At 39.2% G+C, this 24,554-nt stretch overlaps 1 protein-coding gene across 1 annotated transcript in view; it reads right to left on the bottom strand.

Moving 5' to 3' along the window:
* Nucleotides 1-578: 578 nt before the first annotated feature.
* Nucleotides 579-24,554, bottom strand: part of STX12 (syntaxin 12) — a 34,872-nt gene continuing 10,896 nt past the window's right edge. Inside the window, exons 2-9 of the mRNA XM_007170500.3 lie at nt 21,636-21,705; nt 19,968-20,067; nt 15,346-15,483; nt 9,010-9,053; nt 7,582-7,687; nt 4,285-4,357; nt 3,143-3,225; nt 579-1,814 (exon numbers count right to left, since the gene is read on the bottom strand). Coding sequence (XP_007170562.1) covers nt 1,722-1,814; nt 3,143-3,225; nt 4,285-4,357; nt 7,582-7,687; nt 9,010-9,053; nt 15,346-15,483; nt 19,968-20,067; nt 21,636-21,705 — 707 coding nt within the window. The 3' untranslated portion in view covers nt 579-1,721. The remainder of the gene's footprint in view (nt 1,815-3,142; nt 3,226-4,284; nt 4,358-7,581; nt 7,688-9,009; nt 9,054-15,345; nt 15,484-19,967; nt 20,068-21,635; nt 21,706-24,554) is intronic.

Here is a 24,554-nt window from a genome sequence, read left to right as displayed (position 1 = left end):
AGACTTTTTTCTTGCCTGGAATGTTACAAATGATGTATTCAAGTCCAACTGTAATTTAGAGCTGAAGGGGCAGTGATTGTATAACCAAGGAATTACCTCTGAAGCTGCTGCTTGGGCCACTGTGACGCCCCAATAGCTCTATCCTGTTCCTCAAGGAAAGGACCTATTCCACCCCTAAACCAATCCTCACCTGATCTCCAGTCTTCTTGCAGGTCTCAGTTTTTCTCTGGACAGCACATTACCCAATATCTACTGCATTAGGATGTTAACTCATAAAAACTTACTACAAAAGCTTTTCAAATGTTTATTTGTCTTATGTGGGTGGAATGCTGCAAGAGTGCAAAGAAACTTACGCATTTAGCCCTGTTTCCCTGCTGTTCACATTAGTTTCGTAAAAGATTAAGTAACATTAAAGGGAATGGAAGAAATAAGTATAAATATATCCAGGGTAGTGAGATCCTCTGATTCACTAAAGGATGAACTGAAATTGTTGGCCCAGTTCACATTTATGTGAGAGCCTAGAGAAATTACTTTCCCTTTAACTTCCCTAAACTTGTGAAAAAAGGGAGTGGACAACATTTATGTTACAAGACAGCAATCTTTTATTGAAACATTTTTTGTCTAAAACTATGCATGGAGAGATTAATCTCTTGTTCATAAATTAGGATAAGTCTAACATCACTATTCCAAACCAGTATTATTTACAAAAAAGAACCTTTTCTTTGCTTTATCGCCAGGTTCACAGGACTAAATTTTAAACCAACTTCAGACTAGCTTTTAAAATCTTCCTGCCATCAAATGCCCAGCAAACCTTATCAGGGTAGGGGGCAGCCTTTTGATGGCAACATTCATCATTCACCAGGAATGCAGAACCACAACTAAGCAACAACAACAGAAGATTAAATCATTCCAAACAATTCCTATTTGCTCTCCAGAAGAATGCTTTGTCTAATTCTCCCCTTCTATACAGACAGGTGAGAGAGGAACCCCACAGAGAATCATGTTAATTAAATTAAACTCTTCAAAAAGTGAACAAGATGGTTTAGTGTATATATGGATGAACTGCAGTCGATGACACTAGCAGATAATAAACTTAAACCCAGATTAACACACACCCCAACAGCTCGCCAGCTCAAATAGTTACTTCTGATTTAATCTGGATCACATGTGCAATTTTTTATTCTCTAGTTAAATACATTGCCAAAATCTTTCAAAGCATATAGGGGGCAGGCTTCTTAGAAATTCAAACTAAAATATTAAATAATAAAAATTGCTGGCTTATTATACAGTTTCTGACAGACTCCAATATGCTGGGTGACAGAAAGTAATTCTATCTCAGTTGCTAGTAAAAAGGTAAATCTTGTATGTACATAGAAAGACAATATTACAAGACTATAGTGTTACCTACCAAAACAAGAATATCTAGAATGTAATTTTCAGTAAACACTTGGGACGAAGGGCAATCAGAATATAAGAGAAAGCAAAATCCACATAAATTATTTCTTAATTTGAGAAATCAATAAAATGTACACATAAATTGATAAATACTGTCTCCATAGGTCACTAATTCCAAGGACTAGTTAGTAGTTAGTTTCTAACTAAATTATTACAGGACATTCTGGTGTATTCTGTCTTCTTGTGATCAGTTTGTTCTGGCAAGACTCCAGCAAGCACTTGCCCTTGAAAACAGCTCAGCAGGAGAAGGCTCGGAGGCAATCACTTCATTTATTAACTAGCCACAAAATAAGTCCCAAGATTACAACAATCACTGACAGGACAAGCACCAGGATACAGATCTTCTTGCGAGATTTTTTCTGAGGAGAGAAATATGTAAAGAAGACACTCATGAAACAAGTAAAAAATGTTTCAGTCTAAGACTCCAAGAGTGCTTCATCAATCTGCCTCCTGGTAATTCAAAATTAACTCTATCCATGTATGACTATGCGGACACCTTCTCAAAAATCTCAAGTTACCAGTGCTAGACAGCAGCGCAAGTTCTAATTCCAGGCTCCCAAATACAATTTTGCAAAGGAACTGTTTATACCTATGTTGCTAGGCATTATTTGCAATAAAATAAGTTATCTGTACATGTGTATTTTAATAAAGGTTTTATACCTACTATAAAATTTTATGTTCACTGTAAAAAATACACACAAGCAGAAGAGAAAATAATCACCCACAGATAATAAAACAGTTGACATTTTGATTGTATTTCCTTCTGATCTTTTATCCATGCATATTGTTATCTGACATAATTGGGACCATACTGTATGATGTTTGATGTTTTTATCACTTAATATTTTAGCATAAAAATTTTGATATTATAAACTCTTCATAAACATCTCCTTTAATTCCCACATAACATTGAGTGGATGTATATAATTTACTTAATTGTTCCTTTACTGTTGGATATTAAGGTCATCACTCAGTTTTAAAAGGAAACACTATTATTAAATATGTATTTCTTTAAGAACAGTCCAGGTGAAATACAGCTATCTTAGGAACGTGGTAACTGACTGAATGCTATTTATTTCTAAAAAGCCATGCAACACCAAATTGAGGAGAAATGAGAGGGACCTCATTCACAATATTTGTAAACTGAGGTAAAGACCCAGATAAAAGTCATAAAACTAGAGTTTCAACTCATATGTAGAAAAATATCACTTTACAGAAAGTGGAACGATTAACCCCTATTTATTCATACGAAATGACCCCAAAATGATAAGCCCCTATTAATTCATAAATAGCAGTCAGAGTTGATTCTTTGTCCATCCTCTGTGGCAACAGTCAACATAAAGTATCTGCAAAGTTCTACTTTGTACCTATTACTATCCTAATTGAAACAAACTTCAGCTGTTTAGGTTATAAACTTAGCCTTATACCAGATTAGGTATCATGCTAGCTTACGTGGTTAGCTTTGTAGCTAAGAGGCTTCTATGTCAGTTTATTCTAAGTTTGATGCCTTTTTGTAGATCTCTCTGCAAAGAAAAATACTAAAAATGGAGCTGGGACTGCAATTATGACTACCTCTCTCCAGCTTAAGTCTAAGCAAAAGGCTGCAGCTGTTCTCAATGTGTCAGTATAATGTGATGGCCCATAAAGTCTACAGCACACAGTGACTTTCTTTAGTACCTGCTTTTACCTGATAGTAAGCAGCTCGCTGTAACTGATCAGTGGCTCTTTCTACATGCACCTCTGAGCTTTCCACATTGGCTTCTATGCTGTCTGCAAAAAAGAAGGGCAGTGGATGTTTTACCACACTCAGATGTCTCAAGACTGCAAACTGAAGAGAATTATGATGCTATGGGTCCTGGTTCACCACCATCACTCCAACTATCCAGGCATGAAATCAAAAGTTACTAACTCCATAAGAGAATAGCCCTGTTCTTTGGAAATAAATACTGGGGTGGAGGGTTATGAAGTATATAACTCACCCACAAATGGTTCAGAAAAAAAATCAGGTATATACATAGAGTGAGAAAGAGTGAGCGCAAATAAAAAGCAAGTGGGGTAGAACGTTAACAAGAGGTAAATCTGGGTAAAGTTTATAAAGGAGTTCCTTATTTTTTATTTATTTAATTTATTTATTTTTGGCTGTGTTGGGTCTTCATTGCTGCGCACAGGCTTTCCCTAATTGTGGCAAGCGAGGGCTACTCTTCGTTGCGCCAGCTTCTCACTGCGGTGGCTTCTCTTGTTGCGGAGCAGGGGCTCTAGGTGCGTGGGCTTCAGTAGTTGTGGCTCGTGGGCTCAGTAGTTGTGGCTCGCGGGCTCTAGAGCGCAGGCTCAATAGCTGTGGCGCACGGGCTTAGTTGCTCCACAGCATGTGGGATCTTCCCAAACCAGGGCCCGAACCCATGTCCCCTGCATTGGCAGGTGGATTCTTAACCACTGAGCCACCAGGGAAGCCCAAGGAGTTCCTTATTATTTTCATTTTTGCAACTTTTTATGAACTTGAAACTATATCCAAATAAAAAGCTTAAAAAAAAAAGGGTTTCTAAGCCCATAGTTGTGCAAGTTTCTGGAGATAAAAACTGGGAAGCTGACAGCTAATATTTCCCTAAACAGCCAAAGACTTACCAAGAGGCTATGGCAAGTGAATGGAGCTGACTATTCACGGAAGCCTCATTTTAACTTACACATTTGACAACATAAGAAAATTGCTAAGAAAATGAATTTAATGATTTTTAAATGGTATTCCAAAATTCCTAAGACACATCTTACTGACTTCTTTGCACACAGATACTGTCAACTCACCTTCATGTTAAAGGTATCAATAATACATACCAATGAGATCACCCTGGTCATGGATCATCATTGCCAAATCTTTAAATATCTGATTGACATCCAAAATATCAGCCTAAGGAACACAAAAAAACAATTAACGTTAAGCAACATGTTAGAAGATTCATTTCCTCTACTTACCTAAAGCTTTGTCTAGTAACATAACACATGTGTTTTTAAAGCTTATAAATCATGTTTTCTCCATAAACAGAAAATGGAAAAAAAAGTTAATTATTAACATTTACTAAATGACTACTATGTGCCAAGTACTATACCAGGTAGGTAATTAAAAGCACAGTCTCTTGGAGCCTGACTGTCAGCTACAGAGGACTGTTAATCCTCCAGTCTTGTCCAACCTTAAATTAAGAACTTCTCTGCACCTCCCCTCTAAAATGTGGACAATGGCAGTACCCATCTCATAGGGTTTTCAGAAGTACTAAATAAGAAGTTCTTAGAACTGTGAAATAACCACTTCATAAGGGTCAGGTATTATTAACTATTACTTAACTGGTCCTCATGACAACCCAATGAGACATGTATTATCCCCATTCTACAGAAGAGAAAATCAAGGCTCAAAGAGGTTTAATGACTTGTCCCAAGGTCTCACAGCTAGCAAGTGGCAGAACTGAGAATTAAAAGTTCATGATCTTTTGTTACTATGCCTCCTTGATACTTGAATTAATCATTCAGTAACTCTATGAACTAAGTATCTTTGAGGATAATGAGGCTCAGAGAGGTTATGTAACTTGTCTAGTCATACAACTCGTCAGTGAGGAAACTAAGCATTGCAGCAAGGATTATATCCCTAAAGCCCACGCTCTTTCAATTGTAGTGTACTGCCTCTCAGAATGCTATAATAAAAAATGATGCCTTCAAAGCAATGACTTCCTAATCATAACTTGCAAGAATAGTTCTTGCCAGAACCTCAATTACTTGCTAAGAGTCTACTATAGTTGGGAGAGTCTGCTAATTGCTGTGAATATAAAAGGGCTTAATAATAGCTAAGGGGGGGCGGGGCGGGGAGGGATCAGTATACAATAAGATAAATAAGAAGAAAGGGTGTTACACGGTAAATGACTAATAAATGGTATAGGAAGTCTAGCAGAGGAGGAAGACTATGGCAGAAGAGGTAGGACTTGAGTTGTGCCTTACAGCAAAAGAGAAGCCATATACACAGAAAGGTAACTGGGTTAAAGAACAAACAGCCCAGTTTGGCTATAACATAAGGTGTGATATTGTGATTCATAATAAGAAATATATATTTGGTCGTTGTCCCATTCCCAGCACAGAGCTTCTAAAAACCTTAGAATTTTCTAAGTGATAAAAGAGATAAAGATGTCTTTTTTCATTCATAACAAGCCCCTTTCAACCACTCCTAAGTTTATGTTAATGGCCTGACTTTTGGAAAACCCATAAGGATAGGGGCTGGTTGCCAGGGGAACCAACTTGGTGATTAGATGGTTGGAACTTTCAGCCCCAATTCTGACCTCTGGGGAGGGGAGGAGGGCTCAAGGTTAAATCAACCACCAAGGGCCAATTATTTAACCAATCATGCCCATGTAACCACAGGGTTCAGAGAGCTTCTTGGTTGGTGAACACATGGAGATTTGGGGAGGGTGCGCAGGGAGAGGGCACGGAAGCTCTGTACCCCTTCCCACATACTTTGCCCCATACATCTCTTCCATATGGCTGTTCCTGAGCTGTATCCTTTTATAATAAACCAGTAATCTAGTGAGTAAACTGTTTTCCTGAGTTGTGTGAGCAGCTCTAGCAAATTAATCGAACCCAAGGACGGCGTCGTGAGAACCTCCAGTTTCCAACCTGTCAGTCAGAAGCACAGGTGACGACCTGCATTTGCGAGTGGCATCTGAAGTCACAGGGAGGGGGGTCAGTCTTGTGGGATCTGAGGCTAACTCCAGGGAGATAGTGTCAGAATTGAGTTGAATTGTAGGACATCCCGATGGTGTGGCAGAACTGCTTGATGTGGGAAAAAGCCCACACATTTGGGGGCCAGAAGTGTCAGAAGTGTAGTGTGAGAGTAGAAGAGACACACAGAAGTGTGATGCTTCACCATTAGAATGGGGTTTGTATGTTAGATGCAGGAAATGACTGGATATGAAAATCCAGCCCCGGCTAAGGAATTTGGCCTTAATTCTGCTGAATGTGAAGTGCCCATTACACTCCTGACATCTACTACATTACATTCTTCTCCTTAGCTCCATATATCTCACTCTACTCCCTGCTATAGCAGGATTTCTCATGTTAAAGAACCAAGTCAATGATTAGTAGCAATAGGTGAAACAGAGAAAAGACATGACATTTTTGAAGGTAATAATCAAACTTGAGGATGAACTGTCCCATCAAAAAACAGACACTGATGGGCTCTAGGGCAGTGGGGCTCAACCTTGACTGCACATTGTAATCACCTGCGAAGTTTGTAAGGAAAAACGTGTCCACGGCCAGGGCCTCTTGTGGATGTTTGCCCATTTTTAATCTATGAAAAATAGGAAAATCATATAGTCCAAACATAGTAATTGGTAGTGGAGGAGGAGAGCTGGGGAATTAAAAAAAAATATCCAAGTGATTCTGAAGTGCAGTCATGGTTCAGAACCACTGCCACAGATGAAGGTCAAGGAGGAGCTCAAAGTTTCTCCTCTCTACAACCCTCCCCTCCCCACTGCCCCAGGGGATGGCAGTCTTCTATCTCCATGGAGGAGAAAAGTACTCAGGTTTAAGGATATCTTACTGGTCACTGTGCAAGATTAAAGTTGGGAACTCAGGTAAGAGAGGCCTCAAGACCGCTCTCTCAACCCCCACCTCAAAAACTCTTCCTATTTCTCTGACTCACTGACGGGATATCCGAAATTTGGGAGTGGACTTTGGGATACACAAAAATGGAGCAAACCTTTTTGGCCTATCTTTATTCTGGGCTATTCAGACTAAGCAAAGGGCTCTCCATAGAGCCCTACCTAACCTAGAGGTTGACATTGACGTTTTGGGACAAAGTCTTAATGAGAGATAAAATATTTGTTGGCCTTGCTCTGTTCTCTATGCATAGTCTCATGGAGACCATATAAGATATAGTAACTGAGGAGAGAATTCGGGTATTCTCAGGTGCCATGGCCAATACCAACATAAGAGTAGTTCAAATTCTCCATGATTACACTGAGACATAATATGTCTCATTTAGCCATACAACAACTCATTTCATCCTTTTTCATAATCACTGTGAGAAAAACCAGGTGAATTAAGAGATTGCATCTACACTGAGTCAAACAAAAAACATGACTTGGCTCTCACCTCCAGCTGCCGAATTGCCGTTTCCCTCTCTTTAATAAGTTCCAAATCCTGTTCAGTGATGGCCACCTCATCCTCCTGGCTCTGCATCTGGTTCCACTCCTCATGGCTGCAGGGAGACAAGCACACTAGTTGATTCCTCCTCTCTAAGGTGTACATAAGACATATCTGCATCACCTCTGCTGCCAGCAGAGCCTGCCCAAAGACAGTACCAGGGCTCCAACTCCTCTGGTATCAATACAAGTGTCGGAAGCCACATTCTTCATATCCAGAGGCAAAGAGTTGGTAACACCAAGAAAACAAAGTCTCAGCTTTCATGGGCAAAACTAAGAGGAAGCAGAATTATGAGGGATGGGACTCCTTGCTGTTTCCCTTCGGGGGTACACTCTACAATCTTGCTAGGACTTGCTAGACAGAAGTGGGCAGAGATTTGAAATCAACAAAGTACAGTGGCCCATTCTCTCCCAGGGCACTCTCAAAGTGCAAGCTGTGTTGGTATCTCGGGTACTAGACAGGTGGAGGAGAGCAGGTTAAGTGACCTGTCAGTGCTTCACCAATTAGTCCGATAGAATCACATCCCCTGGTTTTCGAGAATCTCTTTGAGGTTATGCTTTAAGTTAAATGTCTCTTCACAGAAAACCAAAGTAAAAAGCTAGTGAAATGTTATAACTCTTCTTTTCAGGTACCATATTTAAAAGAAACGCATACGACATCTTATACTAGAAATGAAACACTTTGAAAATTCAGTATTAAGCATTTTCCAACAGTACACATAAATCACAAATCATCTCCACAATATTTAAAGAATTTCCTCCATGTGCTGGACATACAAAACTGAATAAGACAGCACCCCAGGCCTTTGAGGTGCTCACAGTATAGTGGGGGGGAGATAGATACATACCTATAAGAAAACATTTTATGTTCTCAACTAATACCATCAGTACATTTTTATGGAATTAGTTAATTCAGTTTGGAGAAGTTAAGAAAGGAGATGTTTTTCAGATACAAATTATTTGCTTTTTCTTTTAATACTCCTAGAAGGATGAGTTGCCTCCATTTCAGGGATGAGTAAACAGAGACCCAAGAACTTTGAAGAATTTAAATCTGAATTAGAGGTAAAATTATTTAGACCTCCAAATCCATAGATTTGGGGGTTCATACTTATTCTTATTGAGCCACACCCTCTCCTCAACACACAGACATCAGAGATTTCTTGAAAGTTTTTTATTCACTTTGAAATTATTCCTTCCATAATTCAAAGATCTTGGAAAAGCCCACAGTTTTGACTTTTTTATTTGATGGATTATAAATTACCTACTCCAAGGCTCCCTTTCTTTTTCCTCCTTTTTTTCTCATTGATTTTTAAAATTAAAAGTAAGTACAAAGTATAAAATCCCACCTCGACTCTCTACATTAGAATAATTCCTTTACCTGTCAAATGAAACGAGCTGTTCCTCCCTTTGCCTCTCCTCCACCTAGAAAGCAGATGGCATTATTGCTGCTGTTATCCAGAAACACGTCACAGACAGACAGACACACACACAATGGCTTCCTTTAGCTACAGTATAAAGAAGTAACATCCCTTGGCTCCAACAGACTCTGTAAGATGACACAGGGCTCTGGCAATCTGACTGGACCAGGAAATGGGTGTGAAGTAGTTGAAAGCCAATCTGCATTCCATTTGGATTCAGAACAGAAACCATACTAAATAGGATGGAGAAAACATGGATAGGAGAAAGGGATAAAAATTAATAATAATGATAACCTATCTTAAAATTTGGAGGCAGGTGGATTAAGGGAAAGAGTTGAAAACTTGCAAGGAAACAAATTTTCAGAACATGTGAAGATTTTTTTAAATGGACATTTAAAGCATATTAGGTACTAAAGTGGCAAACTGACTTAAAAAAATCAGTCTAATTATGTATTACCTTTGTAATTTAACAACAAACTAAGAAAAAATGTTAAAAGAGCAATCTTGGGCTTCCCTGGTGGCGCAGTGGTTGAGAATCCGCCTGCCAATGCAGGGGACACGGGTTCGAGCCCTGGTCTGGGAGGATCCCACATGCCACGGAGCAACTAGGCCCGTGAGCCACAATTACTGAGCCTGCGCATCTGGAGCCTGTGCTCCGCAACAAGAGAAGCCACGATAGTGAGAGGCCCGCGCACCGCGATGAAGAGTGGCCCCCGCTTGCCACAACTAGAGAAAGCCCTCGCACAGAAACGAAGACCCAACACAGCCATAAATAAATAAATAAATAAATATTTAAAAAAAAAAAAAAAAAAAAAAAGAGCAATCTTTTCCTATTTTTAAAAAGCCGTCCCTTTTCATGATAACAATAATTAAAAAGATAAGCAAAATAAAGAAAATTTCAAAATTCTACCCGCCCAGAGGAACACTGTGGGTTTTTTTTTAAAAACAATTTTACTGGGCTTCCCTGGTGGCGCAGTGGTTGAGAATCTGCCTGCTAATGCAGGGGACACGGGTTCGAGCCCTGGTCTGGGAAGATCCCACATGCCACGGAGCAGCTGGGCCCGTGAGCCACAATTGCTGAGCCTGCGCGTCTGGAGCCTGTGCCCCGCAACGGGAGGGGCCGCGATGGAGAAAGGCCCGCGCACCGCGATGAAGAGCGGTCCCCGCACCGCGATGAAGAGTGGCCCCCGCTTGCCGCAACTGGAGAAAGCCCTCGCACGAACCGAAGACCCAATACAGACAAAAATAAATAAATTAATTAATTAAAAAGAAAATCCTTATTAAAAAAAAAAAAACAATTTTACTCTTTCCCCATATCAAGAAACAAAACAAGGGCTTCCTTGGTGGCACAGTGGTTAAGAATCCACCTGCCAATGCAGAGGACACGGGTTTGAGCCCTGGTCCGGGAAGATCCCACATGCCGCGGAGCAACTAAGCCCGTGCGCCACAACTACTGAGCCTGAGCTCTAGAGCCCACAAGCCACAACTACTGAGCCTGCGTGCCACAACTACTGAAGCCCGCACGCCTAGAGCACGTGCTCCGCAAGAGAAGCCACCGCAATGAGAAGCCTGTGCACAGCAATGAAGAGTAGCCCCCACTCGCCACAATTAGAGAAAGCCCACGCGCAGCAACAAAGACCCAACGCAGCCAAAAATAAATAAATTTAATAAATTAAAAAAAAAAAAAAAAACAGAACACTGCTAGTGTCCTAAAGCCTACCTATGTGCCCTTCTCCAGTTACAACCACCTCCCTCTCCTTTAGCGTAACCATCATCCTGACTTTGTGATCATCATTTTCTTGTATTTTTTATATGTTTTTTAAAATTAATTAATGTATTTATTTATTTTTGGTTGCCTTGGGTCTTCGTTGCTGTGCAACGAGCTTTCTATAGCTGCGGCAAGCGGGAGCTATTCTTCATTGCAGTGCGCGGGCTTCTCATTGTGATGGCTTCTCTTGTTGTGGAGCACGGGCTCTAGGCACGTAGGTTTCAGTAGTTGTGGCTCGCAGGCTCTAAAACGCAGGCTCAGTAGTTGTGGCGCAGGGGCTTAGTTGCTCCGCAGCATGTGGGATCTTCCCGGACCAGGACTCGAACCCGTGTTCCCTTCACTGGCAGGCGGATTCTTAACCACTGCACCACCAGGGAAGCCCTATCTCTTCTACTGTTAATCGACATTTGGATGTTTCTGATTTTTGAGTACTAAAAATAATGCTGCTATGAACACTCCTGTACATATACCCTGGTACAGACTTACAGTGTTCTCTAGCATAGAACTGCTGGGTCATAAGGTGTGCGTGTGTTCTGAAGTTGCAGCCAGAATGTTTTCCAGTGGTTGTTCCAACTCATACTACCACTGGCCAGGTAGGAAAGTTCCTGTGCATCATATCCATGGCAACAATCTTCCCTGTTCACAGAATTTAAAATTTCTGCCTTTTTTTTTTTTTTCCCTGCCCTTCTTTTGGACATGAAATAGTATCTCAGGGTGGTTTTAATCTGTAATTCCATGACTACTAAAAAAGTTGAGTACTTCTCCATTTGACCATTATTCAAAGCAATACTAAGATGTTATTTGCTTTTTTCACTGTGTTGACAAAAACAAAGGTGGACAAAACTACCACTTGCACTTTAACACAAATCAAGGCAGTGGCACCAAACCATACTAGGAGTTTTCTATTCTTTATCACCACACATAGGGGGATAAAAGCCAGTTTGTCCTTAATGAAGCCATTAAATTTATTAACTAAATCTCAGTACATGTCTTTTTAATATTCTGTATGGTGAACTGGGAAGTATACATAAAGCCCTCCTGCTACAAACAGAAATACGATGTTTGTCTCCAGGAAAAGCACTTGTGTAATTGAGTTGCTGGGTGAACTAGCTACTTTTTTTAGGGAATAGCATTTTTACTTATTCAATATAGTTTATACTTATATATAAAACTTTTAAAATATATAAACTTTTAATACAATTTGTGTATATATATATACACATGTATATATATATACACACAAACATATATATGATATATATAAAAGAATAACTAACAATCTATGGTTACTCAGATGGGTATTCAAAAGACAAGTTCTTCAAAATAAACAATGTGAGACTGTCACTTCAAGGAAAATAATGGACAGTGTTTGTTGCCAGTGATAAAAATCTAGCTTTCAAATAGAAAAAAAAAAAAAAAAAGAATTCTGGAAAACTTGTATCTACTGCTTGTGAACTTGAGAGATTCTCAATATTTAAAGACTTTTCTGGTCAAGCTGAAGATAATACATGATTTTTTGATATTGTAAAATGAAATATATCAACATTTAGAAGACCTGCATAAGTCAGGGAACCAATATTTTCCAAATGATAAATACATGATGTTATAAAAATCATGCACAGATAAAAGATCCAATAAAAGCATAAGACAGACAAAGATTTTAATGCATCAGAGTATGAACAAGTCACTGACAATGGTTTTCGATTCCACAATGCAACTAAGTTTTGTCCAGTTTTGATGTAGTATCAAGGAAAAATATCAACAATGATCTTAAGAGGTTAATTAAAATACTCCTTCCTTTTCCAGTTACTTACCTCTGTGAGGCTGGATTTTCTTCAGATACCTCAACCAAAACAACATATCATAACAGACTGAATACAGAAGCAGGTATGAATATCTAGCTTCCTTCTGTCAAGCCAGATATTAAAAAGATTTGCAAAAATGAAAACAATGCCACTCTTCTCACTAAAACTTTTTTTATTGTTTTGGAAAAGTAGTATTAATTAAAATCTCATTTATATTTTTATGTTAGTATGTAATGGGTTTATTATTATTTGTAAATGAAATAATAAACATTTTTAAAACTTCTCAGTTTTAATTTCTAATACAATGTATATCAATAGATATCATTCATATAAGCAAAAGCTCTTTGGGGTCCTTAATAATTTTTAAGAGTATAATGGGGTCCTGAAATCAAAAAGTTTAAGAAACTATTGTTCTGTTGGGTTGTGTCTTTTTCATATTGATTCCTGAGAATTCTTTATATTCTCGATACCAGGCTTTTGTCAGTTGTACAAATAGCAATATCTTCTCCCTGTTTGTGATTTATCTTTTCACATATTTACCACTTTCTTTATTCTTACTCCTTTCTGCTTTTCAGACTTACTATCTGGGATCACCTTCCTTCTGCCTGAAGTTCATTCTTTAGAATGTTCTTAAGTAAGGTGTGCTGATAGCAAACTCTCTTTTAACTGAAAACGTCTTTAATTAGCCCTCATTCTGGTTATCTATTTTCACTGGGTTTAGAATCCTAGGGAGGCAATTATCGTCCTTTATAACATTAAAGACAACACTCTACTGGCTTCAAATGTTGCTGTTGAGAAGTCTAACTATTGCACCTTTGAAGATATTCTGTTGTTTCCCTGGCTATTTTTATGATTTTCTCTTTGTCTCTGGTGTTCTGAAGTTTCCCTTTGATATACCTAGAATGAGAGTTTTTAAATTTATCCTTCTTGGGATTTGTTGGTGTTCTTGAAACTGTAGATTAGTGCCCTTCATCAGTTCTGAAATATTACCAGCCATTATCTCTTCAAATATGACTTCTGACCTATGTCTGCTCTACCCTCATTCTGTAACTCTAATTAAAACTATTATAGGGACTTCCCTGGTGGCACAGTGGTTAAGAATCCGCCTGCCAGTGCAGGGGACATGGGTTCGAGCCCTGGTCCAGGAAGATTCCACATGCCGTGGAGCAACTAAGCCCATGTGCCACAACTACTAAGCCTGCGCTCTAGAGCCCGCGAGCCACAACTACTGAGCCCGTGTGCCACAGCTATTGAAGCCCGTGTGCCTAGAGCCCATGCTCCGCAACAAGAGAAGCCACCACAATGAGAAGCCCACACACCACAATGAGTAGCCCCCACTCGCCACAACTAGAGAAAGCCCGCGTGCAACAAAGACCCAACACAGCCAAATATAAATAAATAAATTTATTTAAAAAAAAACTATTTTAGATCCTTTTACTTCAGTCTCCATTTCTCATAACCTTTCTTCCCTATTTAACTTCTTAACCCTCTGTCCTACATGCTGGATAATATCTTCTAACCTATTTTCTAGTTAAACCACACACCTGTTAAGTTTTTAATTTCCACATTATATTTTTCAATTCTAGAAAATCTTTTGACTCTTTACAAAGCTTTTTGTGGTTTCCTGCTTCCTGCAGATGTGTTCAAGATCTTCTATTTCTTTAAACCCAATAAGTATAGTTATCTTATAATTCTAATATATTAAGTCTTTATAGGTCTATTTCACCTCACTTTTGTTTCTACTAGTTTCTGTCCAGGGTTATCTGTTTATTTGTGTACCTGGGCTGCTCACTACACTTCAAAAATTATTTGAGGGTATTCTTTTAGGGCTAGGATAAAGGTGTCTAAACAGAGAGGATTTGTATTTGCTTCTGTCTGGCACGTAGGTACTCAACCAGACGAGGACTACTTGAAGCTTTAGGCTTTTGGACCATTCAGGTAGAATGTGGGCAGTAAATCTGCCTGAAGGTTACTTTGTGGTACAACTTACTGTCTGGATTTCCCCTCCCTCCTGCCATCCTCAGTGCTAATGCGATCTTTTTTGCAGTCTGCTAGGGGAAAGGAGGGTTTACTTTTCATTTTTTAGGGCCCAGTTTAATTTGAGGAGCACCTTCTTTTAGATTATCCACCATGCATGGACTCTTGGCTTTGACTTTTGTCCCTCTTCATGCCATGAGGACATCGAAACTGAATCTAAGTTGGCCCTCAGTAAATGTACTCAGTGGAAAAGCAGTTTCGTGCTCTGCTTATGTCTATGGGTTCACACCTTCTCTTAGACTTTGACCTTAATATTTTCATGGCTCTTTAATATTTTTAAGAAGTTGGGTTGTTAAAATCTAGTATTTGTTAATTCTTTTCAAAGAGAAGTCTAGTCCAAATAACCTAGCCTGCGATATTCTAGGAAACAGATGTATTCTTTTTTCTTTTTTTAAGTTTTTAACATAAGATCAACATGACAAGAAAAAAGAAAAAAGAAAATTACACACAATTCTACCTGTCACTTTTGTAAATCTTTGTGCACATTCCTTTCTAGTCTAGTGACCATATGTACACTTTTTTTTTTTTAAACAAAGGGTATACCAATCTGACATTTTCACAGCAGCTAATGTCTATGTTTATTATTTGGAGGGATAGTAAGCAAAGAAAATGGTCAAAAATTTTTTAAAAACTTAAGAAAGAACATCCTGAAATTTGCAAAGGTCTTCTTTTGGAAATAAACTTACAGAAAGACGAGATCCAGCTCTTGCTCTGGCAATACTCTCCTTTTCCTTTTCAGATACCCTTCTCTGCACAGCCTGGAAATTGTTTAAGGCTGCAGAGAAGTCATTCATGAGACGTTCCTTCTGAAGTTTCTGCTGGCGCTAAGGAAATTAAATAAGAACTTGAAATTTCACATTAACCCAGAATCATTTGGTTTTAATTCCCATTAAAAGCAAAATTATACCTCCTAAGGAGTTCCAAGTAGGAAAATTACTATGAAATAGGCTCTTCCTTAAATTAATAAATTTGTCCTTTTCTAACTCAAATCCCTGGTTAATACTATAGGCCAAGTCAGAGTTTTCCTTCTTTCGTTCTGACAAACCTGGGAATTGGGTATCATTTACCTGGTAAGGGAATCTCAGAGGGAACCACAATTCAAAATGTTAGTTCCCAGGAGAATCTAAAAGCAGAATACCCAACAGAGATTGTTTTCTTGCTAAAATGTTAAAACTGTATTCATCTATACTGAGTTCACAGCTTACCTGAAAACCATGGAATCATTTTCCTTCACACTGTAGTGACGTTCAAAACCTTTGAGAACCTGAAAACTACTTTGTAGAGTTACAAGCTACCTTTACTAAGCTTACTGATACTACGTCTCAAAAAACACATACTGAGAGCACTTGCTGTGTGCTGAGAACACAGAAGTAAAAAGTCACCCCTGACCTCAAACAGCTTATCATCTATTTGGAGATAAAGAATTTAGATATACAAATAACAAATCAATACAAATAATTGCTATATTCAATTAGTACTATACAGAGTACTGTACACATTATACAGAGGCAAGTATAATCAGTAAGAATCTAAGTAATCAAAAGGCCTCCAGAGGAGGTGGGCACTGAAGGAAGAGTAAGGCGTGAAGAGCACAGAGAAGGGGTAAGGCGAATCCAGGCGAGGGAACAGTGTGAGCAAAGGCATGGTGGCAGAAATTTGCAGAGGATCTAGAAAAAGATAGTTTGGCTGGAACCAAAGTCTTTTTCATGAGCATAGCTAAAAGATAAAATTGGAAAAGCAGGAAAGGGGGTGGCCACTGCAGGTTTTAAATGCCAAGATAATGAGTGTGGGATTCAACCTCTAAAGAACAAAGAGCAACGAAGATTTCTGTGTGGAGAACATGACGGGTACAAAATGATAACTTAGAAAAATTAGTCCATGATGGTGATGGAATGGGAAAAAGAAACAAGTCAAAAAGATGACTGCAATAATCTAGATTTAGGGTTAGGAAGACGTGGTATCAGTAATGGGAACACAAAGAAATGAATCTAAGAAATATTATGTGACTGGCTGTGGGGAAAGGGGTATAAAGTCAAGAGATGACTCAAATTTCACACCTGGGAGAGTGATGGTAATACTGAAAGCAAATTTAGATAAAGGACTTTTTATCCCTTTTCTGGGATTTTAATTTTTACATAAACATTATAACAATAGGGGGAAAAACCCCATCACTCCCCAATCTCACTATCCAAAAATACTATCTTTTAAGTATATCATTAACATTTTCCATGTTACCGTACTCTTCACAATTATGGTCTTTGTTATATAATACTCCATCAAGTTGATCTAGTAAATTTTAGGTAAACATTCCTTCTAGACTGTTCCATTTTTAACCATTATAAATAAAGCTAAAGTGAGCCCCATTGTAACAGCTAATATTTATACAGTGCTTATCATGTACCAGTACTGTTATAAGTACTTTATATAATAACTCACTTAATCCATACATCAACCTATAAATTAGTACTATTATAGTACCTATTTTACAGATCAGACAAATGAGGTACAGAGAGGTTAAGCAATTTGCCTATGATCACACAGTAAATGGCAGGGGTAGAATTTAAATCCAGGAAATTTGGCTCCGGAGTATACAGTTGGTTTCTTTTTCTTAGAACGCAGACACATTTGCGTGAGTGGGAACATTAGGTTAAAAGGCACAAACTTTTTTATGACAATAAGCATTGTTAATCAGCTTAGTTAAGGGGTTTGGGTGAAACAGGAGGAATTCAGTATAAGACAACACATTAAATTTTAGATGAAGGCAGCATATTCAAGAGGAGATGTCAGAGCAGGAACTGGCAATACGGGCCAAATACTTAGAGGTTTAGGGGCTAGGGCTTGAAAAAGATCTGGGGATCATGTTCATAAAGGTGACAGGAAGCTCATAAAAGTACAGTAGAAAAGACTCCTGATGGAGAAAGCATAGAGTAATAAAATTACAGGATCAATGGCAGAGCCTTGGGGCACACCCACTTCTAGGAAGATATAAAGTCAGAGAAGGAGGCTGAGACTCAACCTGGGGTAAGAGAAAATAGGCCAGAAAGGGATCACCAGAGTTGTGAGACATGAAAACTACTTTGTAGGCTTTACTGCAGAGATCATGGAAAGAAGAAGAAAGTTTCAGTGAAGACAGGATGGGCAAGAGGATGAAATGAAACAAAGAAAAGTGAATAAACTCAAAAAAGGCCACTGGATTTAGCAACTAGAAGATTACTGATGATAGCACATAAGTATGAGAAAAATGCTGAGAGTAGGATGTATGGTTTGATAGTCCAGTAACAAAAAGATGGGTGACAGGGCTAAGATTAATTAGATAAAGAAACAATTGAAAGGGAAAAGAATATTCAGCACAGGGGCTTCCCTGGTGGCGCAGTGGTTGAGAATCTGCCTGCCAATGCAGGGGACACGGGTTCGAGCCCTGGTCTGGGAGGATCCCACATGCCGCGGAGCGACTAAGCCCGTGAGCCACAATTGCTGAGCCTGCGTGTCTGGAGCCTGTGCTCCGCAACGGGAGAGGCCACGATAGTGAGAGGCCCGCGCACCGCGATGAAGAGTGGCCCCCACTTGCCGCAACTAGAGAAAGCCCTCACACAGAAACGAAGACCCAACACAGCCATAAATAAATAAATAAATAAAATTTAAAAATAAAAAAAAAAAAAAAAAAAAAGAATATTCAGCACAATAGGAGGAAGGGAATCAAGGATTTGTATTTCACCAGAGAAAATATGTCTGTAGATTTATTTCATGTTCTTAATGATCCAAGATAATGGAAGGGAACAAGAGCATGCATAATCCAAAAATAAATTCTATTTGATTTTGGAATACATTAGATTTATTTTTAAGCAGACTGAACTTTATATTTTGCTTAGGCTACTATTTAACACTTAAGTACTTTCAATACTCTGTTTACATCAGACTCTTAGACTCCCTTTTTATTACTGCTAAAACTATCTGCAAGTGTGTATTCCCTAAGTGCGTAGCTGAGAGGAGGAAAGGGGTGATTTGGGAACAATTTGAGATAATGAATGGCAAGGGGGAACTGGTCCATAGGTGAAATATCAGCATGAGTAACAAAACAAACAGCACATGTGGATAGTCAAAGGGTGATTACATTAAGGTTACTACCTTGTAGCAGGATGACAAAAGCACCTAGTTTTGGTTCTTTTCTTTTGTGCAAGGGGATGCCAAAACTCCAAAGACTGAACATATACTTCATTAAATGACTTGCCAGGAATGGGTTACACTGATGATTTTCAAACTTTTTTGATGGAGACACAGAATAAGAATGTAACATCTTGACCTAGCACCATATATATACATATGTATGAAAGTTTCATTAACAGTATTTACCCTTATTACATGGTTACACACTCTGATATTTCTACTTTGTTTCATTTTTATAAATGATGATCACAACACACTAAAATTGTTTTATGTTCCAACAGTCACAATGCACAGACAACCCGGGATAGGGAGGTGATAGGCTTCATCTTTAGAGCCATCAGATAGGATACCATCATTTAAAAAATGCAAGAATAAAAAGAAATGTAAGTTAAGTGCTCCCATGAATGGTACAGAAACTAAAAGCAAAATAGAATCATAATAGGCTAAGATAGATGGAGAAGGTTTTTGCCCTGGAAGAGAGAGGATTTGAGGCAGACCACGGATAATAGATTAAAAAGTCAAGCCACAATGGAGGGGGGCACATCTGACTTCAGGAACGTCTGCAGAAAAGGCACGGCATATCAAGGGAACAATGAATTCCAGTAAAAACTGTGTGGTTTTAAAGGAGTTACATGGCCACTGAAGAAAATGACTTAAATAGAGGAATCTATTTCCCTGAGCATTTCCTCAACCTGAGACCTATAAATGATTCATGATGCGACATGAAAGTGACTACAAAATATAAAAGACGTCTGCTTGAAATGTATAGATACAGGATACAAGCAAACTAGGATCAAGCCTGAAAGCATAAAGCTGCAGGTCAAACCCCAACAAGATGCAAACATTGACATTCTTCTCCAGTTAAACCCATTTACTAATATATTAATATATTATTACTAATAACAGCAGCCGCTACCCATATTGAGTACCTACTAAATGCTAGGCACTTTGCAAGATCTGGTGCATACATTCTTTCTGTTGTCACAACAGACACTTATCCATTTTATGAATAAGGAAACTGAGGTTCAGAGAAGGTCTATCTAGAACCAAAGGCCAAGTTATTTTTGTTTCACACACTGCCTCTCCACAAACACGAAGTCCTTTCTTATTAAAAAAACAAGCCAAAACCCCACAAAATACCAACCTGTTCTGAAGTAGATAAAGGAAGGGGCAAGGACCCTAATTCCTTCAGTAATTCATTTGTTTCCTTGGCAAGCTGATTTGTAGAGTGTTGTAACTGTTGCCTAAGAGAGAAAAGATATGTTTTAGGATATTCTCACTTCTTGAGAGCTGCTGGTATCAGTTCATTCTCAGAGTGTCTCACAACGCAGGGAATGAAAGGGCACTTGAAGAAATGGGTTCCTAGATGCCCAGGTTCACAACAAAATTCCAGAAATACTACCCAGTCATGCTCACCTCAAGTCGTCTTCATATTACTGAGTAGAAACAACCTACCTCAATGAAACCTGCTGACTGGGTATTTTAACTCCTTGGGGAGGAAGGAAAAGCATTCTCAGCAGTTCTGATAGAAGAAGAGCAACTGCCCCCACACCTCAATCTAATAGTTTTAACACACTGAACGCTCTCTCAAAACTCTCGCATTGATTTGCCCAGGAGTTCTGCATGGGTACTGTCTGTCACAGTTCACTGACTAGTGACAGAATCCAGGCACTGGAGGTTGGATTAAATGTGCATTAGAAGCACAGCTTCCACCCTAGGGAACAACCTCCAAAGATCTACTCCCACGCACTTGCTTAAAGCTCATGCTTTTTCAGCTTTATCCTTGGCTCCCTACCTGTCCCCTAGGCCTGACTTTCTGGCTCTTCCCTCCAAAACAAAGAAGCCCTACACTGTGTAAAAAAATGTAACGAGCAGAGGGGGAAGGAAATTAAAGAGGGAAGAATGTGTGCTATGTTAAGTGGGATTGAAAGGTAGTGGAAATACAAAAAAGGCTCCTTTCAGTCATGGTTTCCTCTACTATCTGGCCATTTCTACAAAGGGTTTAAGGGAGGACAGGGAAACCACACCATTAATTACTAACGTTTTTTTCACTGCAAAGGGGTCTCCAAGATAAAAAAATATAAATAAATAAATAAATAAATAAAACAAGGGAGTCAAAACCAAGAGGGAGACAAAACAAACAAACAAACAAGAAAACCCCAAGAGGGAAGTCAATCAGAAGCCTGAGCATCGCAGACAGTACTAACATACCCAGAGCTATCTCACATCTCCCTGGAAAAAGCTCAAAGTAGTAAGTAATTCTCTCACTTCACAATGTCTAGGACAGGAAACAAAGAATATTGTTCAGTATGTTTTAAAGATGAAAACTAGAACTTCTAAAAGCAGAGATGGAGTCAAGAAGGGCATGATAAAAAGAATCTATTCCACTGTTCTCTCCCTCAGACTCTCCTCAGGTCATTCTGAGTACATTTTTCTAATATGATAGACAGCTGGAAATCCAACCAGATTAGACGAGCGCTGTATATCATCAGGAGGCCTCTGCCAACAAGGAAGCTCATTTAGGCAGAATGTAGTCTAGAGGGTAGGGATTCCCTCTCTGCTTCCCTAAATTGTTCTGCTAAACTGCCCAAGGGAGGAAAGAAGCAGCGTTCAAGGACTCTGAGAGGCAACGGAGATCACAACCCATTAATATATTTTGTTGCTCCTCTTCTAGATCCAGCTATGACCTCATGTCCCACTGCCTCTCATTCTGATTTCACAGGCCTGAAACCTCAGCTGCCAGGCAGCAAGGGTATTAAGTGTGTCCCCAAAAGGCCCTCACAAATCCCAACCTTGTTAGGAAGCTACTCACAGATTTTCCTGTAGCTTGCTTGAATCTTGCTTAGTTCCTAGTTGGCTCATCAAATTCTTTATCTGAGCAGCTGGGGAGAGAAGAAAAAAAGATTTATTGAAAAGAAAAATACAGGGCTTCCCTGGTGGCGCAGTGGTTAAGAACCCACCTGCCAATGCAGCCGACACAGGTTCGAGCCCTGGTCCAGGAAGATCCCACATGCCACGGAGCAACTAAGCCCGTGTGCCACAACTACTGAGCCTGCGCTCTAGAGCCCGCGAGCCACAACTACTGAAGCCCACGCGTCTAGAGCCTGTGCTCCGCAACAAGAGAAGCCACCACAATGAGAAGCCCGTGCACCGCAACGAAGAGCAGCCCCCACTCAGCAACGAAGACCCAACACAGCCAAAAATAAATAAATAAAATAAATAAATTTAAAAAAAAAAAAGAAAAATACATTCATCATGAGCATTGTAATTCTCAGATCACTGGTCTCTCTCCACATCCTGAATAAGTACATACAACTAATAGAAAGCATGCTATGATCAAGACCTTGGCATATATATTCCCATCTAAAGCTACTTATAAGGTCCGCCTTTCTCCTCTAGAGTAACTGTGCCACTAAGTAGAGGTTGGTGGTTTTGTTCGTCACTCCCAAAGAACTCCCACATTTTGCCAGATTTCCCATGGCACTGGTTAAAATGTTCGTCGCTTTTGGAATGGCCTTGATACCAAATATCAATTCACAACAATAAAAATTTAAATTCACTAATACACAATATTTTATACAGCAAACATTTTTGGAAAGACAATGTACACTTATTATTAATAATAAGTTACCACTAATCGAGCACCTCTATGTGCCAAGTACTATATTAGGAGCTTTGTATATATAATCTTATTAATTTTCATAGCAACAGTCTGAAGTAGATGTATCTTCACTGTGCAGATGAGGAAATATATTTAAAGAAGTTAAATATCTTATATAAGGGCACACAAAAAGTAGCAGGGCAAAACAATCAATCCCAGGTACATCAGACTCCAATGCCTATTTTTTAACTACGCTGTCTGTAGACAAACAGTATATCGTTTTGTTCAGATTACTCTACCTAGGTACTGTGCTAAGATTTGGAATGGTCATGTTTGAATCCTAGATGTTTAAGCCCCTAGGCCTGGACTAGGAAAGCAGAGGTCCAGAGGAATGGATTATCTCTCAATAAGGAGAAACACCAGCCCGCCTGGGAATCTGAACACCCCTGTCCCTCACTGACTTCTGCAACAGGAATAGAGCCCCTGATTTCCCATGTCCTGCTTTCTATTTTCTTTTTCTGGTTGGCAGGGAGGACGAGGGAGATTCATTCATTCATTCATTCATTCATTCATTTGCAGAGCTTGGAATTTTATTGTACGACTTTTTAGTTTGTTTGCACGCTTGCATTTTAAGAGCATTCCCTGTCTTCTATTGCAAATAGCTGGAATACGGAACACAATAATAGAGTACTTTTTGCCCAGGGGAAACACAATTAATTATCTTCGAGTTTCACTAGAACTTCAAGAGATAATATAACACAATAGGTAATATACGGCTCCTCTAGCCAAAAGACAGTGTCCTTTGTGAGGGCCTTTCCTACCCTCTCAGGATTAATGCCCAAGTTTCACTTGTGAAACACCAGACTGCTAAATGACTGGCTTAGTGGAAGAAGATGAGGAAACCAATGAATACTGTATCATTTGTATATATCTCATAGGAACAATATATAAACAAGGCTTCAATGTCCAATGAAAACGAAATTGCACTTATTAGAATTTTAAATTTTAAAAATTAATTGTTCCTGGACTTCCCTGGTGGCGCAGTGGTTAAGACTCTGTGCTCCCAATGCAGGGGGCCCAGGTTCAATCCCTAGTCAAGGAACTAGATGCCACATGCATGCCGCAACTAAGAGTTCGCACGTCAGAACTAAGGAGCCCACGTGCCACAACTAAGGAGCCCACACGCCGCAACTAAGGAGCCCGCGTGCCACAATTAAGGAGCCCGCGAGCTGCAACTAAGGAGCCCACCTGCCGCAACTAAGACCCAGTGCAACCAAGATAAATAAATAAATGAATATTTTTTAAAAAATTAATAAATAAAAATAAAAATTAATTGTTCCTTATGATAGGATGTTTCTTAAATAACAAAATCTGGGGGTCAGAGTCATAACCTTGGCCCTAGTTCGGTCACCAAGGGTAGTAAAAAGGCAAGCTGAAGTTTATTAAGTACCAGTTACCTTACAAAAACACAGATGTGTTAATAGCCTCTAAGTCTGTTAAGAAACAATAATTAAGCAAAATCTTCTAGGTGATTTCTGGGTGACTCTACTCCTAAGTAGAAACTGAACAACCTAGTCCTTAGCAGCATGTACAAGTTATTTCTCCTGTAAAAAATCAATAAACAGAAACCTCAGTTAAACAGAGTTGGGAGACCAGAAGGGGGAGCTCGCACACCCTGCCACAACAGCTGAGCCCAAATGCTATGAAGAAGACTCCTCTCAGCCAATGAAAAGCCATGGACTCTTTGTTTGCTATACCCCTCCCAACTTCCTTTTCCCCTTCCCTTGCCAGGAGGGGGTTTCCACTTGGCTAGCCATGATTGCAGACCCCAAACTGCAACTCTCTGTTGATCGTGAATAAACCCGTCTTTGCTGGAGAAATATCTGGCAGTCTCTTTGTTTTAGGTCAACACTCCCTAGCCCAAATCCCTGTGTCATCATGGGTGTTACAAAGCAAAATTCTGCAAAGTCAAGAATATACTGGTTTGTAACACTTCAAATTATGATTTTATCTTATTTTGAGACCATTTTTAAAGTAAAACTATAACTCCACTTTTACAATGGAAATATAGAATTCACTTGATTAAAAAGTTGCCTTTTGACAAACTTTCCTAAAATATATCTATTCTAT

The sequence above is a fragment of the Balaenoptera acutorostrata genome, chromosome 1 (assembly GCF_949987535.1).
Source record: "Balaenoptera acutorostrata chromosome 1, mBalAcu1.1, whole genome shotgun sequence".
Taxonomy (NCBI): Eukaryota; Metazoa; Chordata; class Mammalia; order Artiodactyla; family Balaenopteridae; genus Balaenoptera; species Balaenoptera acutorostrata.
The sequence above is the reverse complement of the archived record's forward strand: the minus strand, read 5'-3'. Positions and strand labels throughout refer to the sequence as shown.